The following is a 7,181-nucleotide window of genomic DNA, read 5'->3' as shown; positions in this document are numbered from 1 at the left end:
CCCTGTCTGTAGTACAGTCCAGAACCAGGTTGGTCTCCTCTTCTTCTGTGGAAAAAGAACCAGGCCTGAGAGATGACAAGCCACTAATTTACTCGGGGGCGATTCTCACAGGATTCTAGACACCTGCCTGAAAACTGAGCAGAAGAATTCTTTTCAAAGATCAATCTTATTTGAAATACAAAACAAAAACAAGAGACCCTTTAATTAGAAGCACAGTGAAGCAGCTCTGGTTCTTCTTCTTGTCTTTTCTTACGCGTGGGTATGAGACAGTAGCCGTGTGCTGTGTGGATGAGCTCATTAATGTCACTCACAAGGTATCTGGCCTCTCAGGTTACCACAGAAATCTTGTCAGAATTAACATATCAGAGAGGCAGAGAGACAGAGATAAGGAGCTCAGGCAGAAGAAGCTCTCGGCTTCTTCTTAATATGAAGTTTTCATTTCCCTCCGTAGGCGGGCAGGTGCCTCTCTATTATAGCGGGGGAGTCACTTTACTCCACAGAGTTATATAAGCCTGTTTCTAGGCCAGCTTCCTTCCAAGTGCCATCACGCAAACCTTACATCTTCAGATTCAGAAATGCCGCATATTGATTCCACACTTAGGAAGCAGAATTGGGGATTTAAGTTTTTGAAAGAGAGATTTTCTAAACTTTAAAAGTGCTCTTGGACCGGTGTAGGGCATAAAGTCTGATGCATTAGGATTCAAGAAACTGAGGAAACCTTACGATGAAGGACTCCAAGTGGTTACCTGTGCCATCAAATAATGCCATAAAAATTCCTCTCTGAAGGGTACCTAAAGTATCAGGATATCAGAAGCAATGGAGAAAACGACTACAGTCCGCAGGGTGTTTTTGCAAGATTGCCTTTGGAAGCAGATATATGCCACTTAGAGACGCACATGCAGTACAGAAAACTGAAAGGTAACATTTTTTAATCCAAATGCACATTCTAATCAATGCTGATTTTTAAAATTTAAGGTACACATCCATGAAATGCAGAAGCAAAGTTAAAGAGCGTCAGAACTGCCTGCTTCAGGGAAGCTTATTATTTTCCCCCCATTTTTAATTTACACCCACTTTTCTCCCCAATGAGCAATGCTCCCTCTAAGATGAGTTAGTGTGAGCCCGCTCACAGTTTCTTAGCCTCCAGCTCACACATTTTTGTCTTCGCTCAGGAAGGATGGCTCCAGAGGAAGCTAATTTATGCAGGAGCCAAATCGCTCGCTCACAACTTTAACACCAGTAGCTCAAAAAGTAGGATTTTTGCTCACAAGACTCCACGGCTTAGAGGGAGCATTGCCAACGAGTACTATCCAAAGTGGCTTACAAGGTGTTGTACACACTGCTTATGGAACCAGTACTCTGCCACTGGCTAACAGTCCGTTTACCTTAGTAGGTGCTCTTAACGCTTTCATGGTGCATATGTTAAGTGCCTTTGATGATTCTAATCACAGTGACTGAAATCAATCATGAAAGCATTAACAAAGGTCACTCTCCCTTCCTCTGCTTTATCGTCACAATAACCACCACGCAAGGTAGATCACAGTGACTGAAATCAATCATGAAAGCGTTAACACTCTCCCTTCCTCTGCTTTATCGTCACAATAACCACCACGCAAGGTAGGGTTAGGCTGAGAGAAAGTGACTGGCCCAAGATCCCGAAGTGATCTTGCCGAAGTTCTAGGATCGCCACCTGTACAAACCTGGAGATCTCCCGGAATTACAACGCATCTCCCAGACGACCAAGGTTAGTTCCCCCCAGAGGGCGGACTCTACGGCATTATAACCCTATGGCATTATACCCTCCCCCGCCCCCAAACCCACCCTCCCCCGGCTCCCCCCCCTTTTATGTTCCTAAAGTAACAGAATGACTTTCAATCTAGAAAAGAAAAAAGAAATGCTAATGTAGCATTTTTTTTCAATTTTTCCGAAAATTTCCATTTTTTTCCGAAAAAACCCAGAAAAAAACCGGGGTTTTTTCCGAGCTTCAAAATTTCTGGAAATTTTACATCTCTAGGCTCCACCCCCAAAACCTCCAAGTATTTCCCAACCCAGAACTGGCAAAACTCCCGAGAATGGGACGTGGGTCTCCCAGATCCTCTTCTGGCCGTGTAGACGTGACAGGAAGGGCTGCCCCGACAACCATGGCGGGTCATTATGTGAGGGCTGACCAATCCAGAGGCTTTCTATGGCCTGCCACTCACAGGGGCTGATGATGCACACCACTTTCCCCTTATAGACCTGAAACGCCTGGGTGATGTGGTGGCTGGAGGGACCAGGGTTTACGTCTGCACATGGCTCTGAAGCTCTCTGGCCAGTCAATCTCTCACACCCCAACCTACCTCACAGGGTTGTTGGGATGATATAACAGAGAACACGCACAGCAGGATAAAAAAATGTGGTATCTCATGTAGATAGTGGTTGGAGGCCGGCATTCATAAGCCAGTCGGTTCCCGCTTCTAGCTTTGGCACCCCTAACAGCATTGAATGATGAGAGATGTCAGAGAAGGACACGCCAGTCAGAATAATGCACTTTCAAACTATTTCCAGTGCACTTTGCGACTGGATTTTACTGTGCGAAACGGCAAAATCTACTTGCAAATGATAAGCTGTAAGTGGACTGAAAGAGCATTATTCAGATTCTGTGTAAAAAGTTAGCACCTTTGCTTCGCAGGCAAAAAACGATTTGTGTTTTAAAAGCGGTTTTGTGATTTCATTGTTGGAGTTTAGAAATGTGTCCCACTAGGGACTCCGTAGTCTTGTTTTTGGGCCTTCTTGGCAACTCTATACTGAAGGAAAAAGCAGAGGGGGAGGGCGGGGAGAAGAAAGATGGAGGAGAAGCGAGAGCAGGGGCCGTAAGAAAGACAGAAGAGTAAAACCTGATGTTGAGAACCCTGCCTTGTGTTGTCTTCTTGCCTGCATTAAGCACCAAGAGTGGTGGTGGTGGTGGGAGCAGGAAAGCCTAATAGAGTGAGGATTAATTCACACAGAGACCATGGTAGTTAAGCAAATAGCAGCCCAGTCCACTGCGTATTTACCCAAAAGCAACTTCCATTGAAACCAGTGGGGCTTACACTCAAGTCAAGTGTACAGTGGATGGAAGAATGAACATACATAAACACATATGAACACACATGAAGCTGCCTTCTACTGAATCAGACCACTGGTCCATCTATATCAGTATTGTCTACTCAGACTGGCAGCAGCTCTCCAGCGTCTCAGGCAGAGATCTTTCACATCACCTATTGCCTGGCCCTTTTTAACAAAGATGCCGGGGACTGAACCTGGGACCTTCTGCATGCCAAGCAGAGGTTCTTCCACTGAGCTATGAGTCCCCAGTCTTCCGTTCAAAACTCACTTCTGCAATAAAATCACTTGACAGCTCTAGTAATCTACTCTCTCTCAGCCTCAGACACCTGCTCTGTCCATTAACACCACGCAAGGTAGGGCACTGATCTATCTTGTAGGGGTGTTGTGAGAATCAGAAGAAGATAATACATATCAAGCCCTTTGCCTCTTTAAAGCAATATGTAAATACTTTTTATTATTCTGCAGCTGTTGACTTGCCACCTGTGCCTAAAGAACTGTTCTTTATTTATTTAGCATTACCAGAAATACTCATGGAAGAAAAGAGGTATACCATGACTGGAAAAAGCAACTTTAACATATGAGGAGGACACTATATAAAATGAAATACTGGCAATCTCACGACACACAAATGGTTTCATTTTCTTACAGTTTCACCGCAATATCCTTATTTTGAAGTTCTTTGGGTAGCAGTCCTAACCCACAGACAGATGTTTAAAGGAAGGCATTTTAAAGGCACATTTAAAACATAAGGAAATGCACATGCATAAGTCCAAGAACAGAAGGGCCCAGACTGAATATGAGGTTCTCCCCCCACCCCCACCCCGGCCAATATTTCAATTCAGTTCAACAGTTCTATTGCAGAATATGAGTTTGTCAGCCAGATCTCTAACAAAGTTACTTTCTGCCAACACCTGAATTGTACACAAGATTCCCAACACGGTTGAAAATGCAAAACTCGAAAACTGGGGATATTCAAGGGATATTATTCTCTCAACGCCAAGAGCCAGATTACCTTTGTTTTGGAGAGAATAGGAGCTCCCCGATCAAGCAGCATCCGCACAACCTGTTCATGGCCACTTCGTGCCCCACAGTGGAGAGGTGTCAGCCCATCCTGTGGAATACAGAAGTCACGACCATAAATACTAGAATGATGTGGCTCTTAACACATACGGAAGAAAAATCGTTCTTTCATCTCTGCTCCATTCTCACAGAGCGTTCTTTACGATGCAAACAACCAAAACCAAAAACTCAATTTACATTTATTATTATTTTGTTACCCAACAGTGCAGTGTTGTTTTCCATGAGAGATGCCACTTAGCATGAGAGATGCCACTGAAATGAGACACAGGCCCCGGTCACACGGGCCAGATATCGTGGGGGGGAGGCGTGGCTGTTTGCCCCGCAGCGAAATAACGCGCGACTGCGTGATCAGGCGTCCCCTCGCGGTCCCGTAGTTAGGGGGGGAGTGCCGATCACACGACGCGTCAAAGAAGCGGCGCGGCACGGCAAACAGGGTTGTGTTTTGTTTTGTTTTAACCTGAAGTATGCGCATGCCCCGTTGGGTGCTTGTGCGCATCCCTGGAGACTTCGGGGGGGGGGGAACCTTTTCGCAATGGGGCATGGGCGGGCGCCGGATGCCACCGAAAACGCGATCAGACGCCCACCCTTGCCCCGCGGTTTCTGGAAACTAGTACCTCCGAGGTACTAATTTTTTGCCGCGCATCTTCGGCGGGAAGCCTCGGTTGAGCCACGGGAGCTCTACGCTTCCCAGATGTGGTGGTGAGATCGCGCCTGGAAAATCCGCCTATCTTCCGTCTCTCTAGCGTGGCTAATGCTCTGTGTGACTGGGGCCCATATTATACATTTGACTACTACTACTACTACTATCATCATCATCATCATCTTTAATCCTGGTGATTATCTCATAGGCAGTTCACAGTATTTCATTTTGGATGTGCAAAGAAGAAATTATGTCTAACCGGCCTTGTGATGAAATTAGACCATCAACTTACTAGAACACAAAATCTACAAGAATAATTAAATAAAACATTAAAGTGGACCCCATCCCAAAATATAGCAGACATAGCGCGGTTTAAAATACAAGAAAAATTAAATCGGATCATCAGCAAAAGATTAAAGCCATTTAGCCGCCAAACCCTTAAGCCCTATGAAATGTGTTCATTTATGATTAGCGTCTTTCAGTGGCATATAGCTATAGCCAGTTATTAAATTACCATTATTCATTTTGATAATACTTGTAATGTGTCCAACTACTATCTGATCTTTATCTCACGCATCTTTACACCATGCCTGATTGTTCAGAGAGGAACTATACATGTTATTATTCTATGATCCTTTTAACCTTTTATTTACATATTTTCTTTGCTCTGGGGCCACCTTTTTTTTGCTGACACTCAAGGTTGGAAACAAAAAACGTTTTCTACGCTGCAGCTGCTGAAGCTTCAATTTTAAAGGGGAGAACTAGTTCTTTGACCTCCCGCTCCCCACATCCCAATTGTCAACCCTAAGACTTTTGACACACACACCCCACTCAGAAAAGTATACCTGTACAGTTTTCCTTAGCAGGAACACAAATATCTTAAACATCTTGAAGGGAGTGATTTTTACTGGGGAAACAGGGAAAGGAGTAAATAGCCCTTTCCCACTAATGCCAACTTCCCCTGCCTGTAATGTCCTTGCTCAGGGGGAAAAGACAGATAATCTGAAGTAGTTGAGAGACACCATGTTATCTGGGCTCAAATACAGGCCTTGGTACCAGTGAGGACAAAACAGCCATGAAGAATCCATCTCACTTGGCTGGAACACCAGAAACAGGCTGGGGGAAAGGGGACCCTACAGCCAGCAGTGCAGACCCTCTTCCTCAGCTGCCAACCACAGCCCCAAAGATTGGCCTTGGACACTTCTGTCACTCAGTCTTGTCTTCTAAACTCATGGTTCTCAACCAGTGGTACGTGTACCACCGGTGGGACTCAGTGGCTAGGGTTGCCATGTTCCCCTTGGCCAATGGAAATTTGAGGGGTGGAGCCTGGGGAGGGTGGGGTTTGAGGAGGGGAGGAACTTCAGACCAGTATAATGCCATAGACTCCAACCTCCAAACCAGCCATTTCCTCCATGAGAACTACCAATGCCAGCCTCCAGGTGAGGGCTGGAAATCACCCAGAATTACAACAGTTTTCCAGGTGACAGAGATCAGTTCCCTTGGATAAAACGGTTGCTTTGGAGGGTTGAGTCCAATGTTCCCTCTAAGCTCTGGAGTCTTGTGTGCAAAAATTCTACTTTGTGAAACCTGACTTGGCTTGCAAGATCTGCTCCACTAGTTTAAAAGCGATGTCTGGTTTTGACCTTTGTCAGAACAAATTGCCAGCGGCACAGTTGTCCACCCCAGATGCAGGTAACGTCCAGCCCAGCTGGTTTTTTGCTTCTTGGCTACCTGTTCTTGTTCCATGGTGTACTGACTGGCCATGAATACCCTTGGGATCTCAGGCAGGAGGCTGGGAGAGTGATGGGGCAGAAAGAAGGAGTGATGGGGTGGGAGAAGAAAGAGAGAAAGAGTGATGGGGTGAGGAGGCAGAAAAACAAAGAGAATGATGAGGGGGCAGAAAGAGAGGAAGTAACATGCATGGAGGAGAGAAAGACAATAAGAAAGGGGGGGCAAAGGGAGAAAGAGCATGAGAGAAGTAGGGGGACAGGAGAGGAAGCAAAGGAGTGAGGAATGGGATAACCATCTTGCAAGTTTCTTGCGGGTCTCCACTTGTAATAACAGAATGCTTGAAAAGATATAAATGTCCTTCTTGGGGAGAAAAAAATGGGGGTTTTGTTTCTATCCTCGTGGGACACAGATTCCTTTGACAGAGTGATGGGTATGAAAGGTTGGGTCCCATGACTGTGGACACACCAGATAGCCTGCCAGGAGACCTCCACTCAGTAGGATTTACAAATCCCTGGGTATAAATGTGGGAAACCAGAGGTCATTTCGGGGGGGATCGCAGTTCCCCCGGGTGAGGTACGGGGGACGGGGCACATGACGAAGCCCCGCCCCCTGCTTCCGGCCGCCCCGCTTCCGGCCCTCATTC

General features: G+C 45.9%; 1 protein-coding gene across 1 annotated transcript in view; it reads right to left on the bottom strand.

The window, feature by feature from the left end:
- LOC107118597 (ankyrin-3) overlaps window positions 1-7,181 on the bottom strand; it is a gene marked incomplete at its 3' end in the record, with an annotated part of 148,019 nt that overhangs the window by 83,707 nt on the left and 57,131 nt on the right. Inside the window, exon 9 of the mRNA XM_015420959.1 lies at window positions 4,100-4,198. Within this exon, the coding sequence (XP_015276445.1) occupies window positions 4,100-4,198 (99 nt within the window). The remainder of the gene's footprint in view (window positions 1-4,099; window positions 4,199-7,181) is intronic.

The sequence above is a fragment of the Gekko japonicus genome, unplaced genomic scaffold, assembly GCF_001447785.1.
Source record: "Gekko japonicus isolate JY-2015 unplaced genomic scaffold, Gekko_japonicus_V1.1 scaffold3188, whole genome shotgun sequence".
Taxonomy (NCBI): domain Eukaryota; kingdom Metazoa; phylum Chordata; class Lepidosauria; order Squamata; family Gekkonidae; genus Gekko; species Gekko japonicus.
Note: the sequence above shows the minus strand (reverse complement) of the source record. Positions and strands in the feature narration are given on the sequence as shown.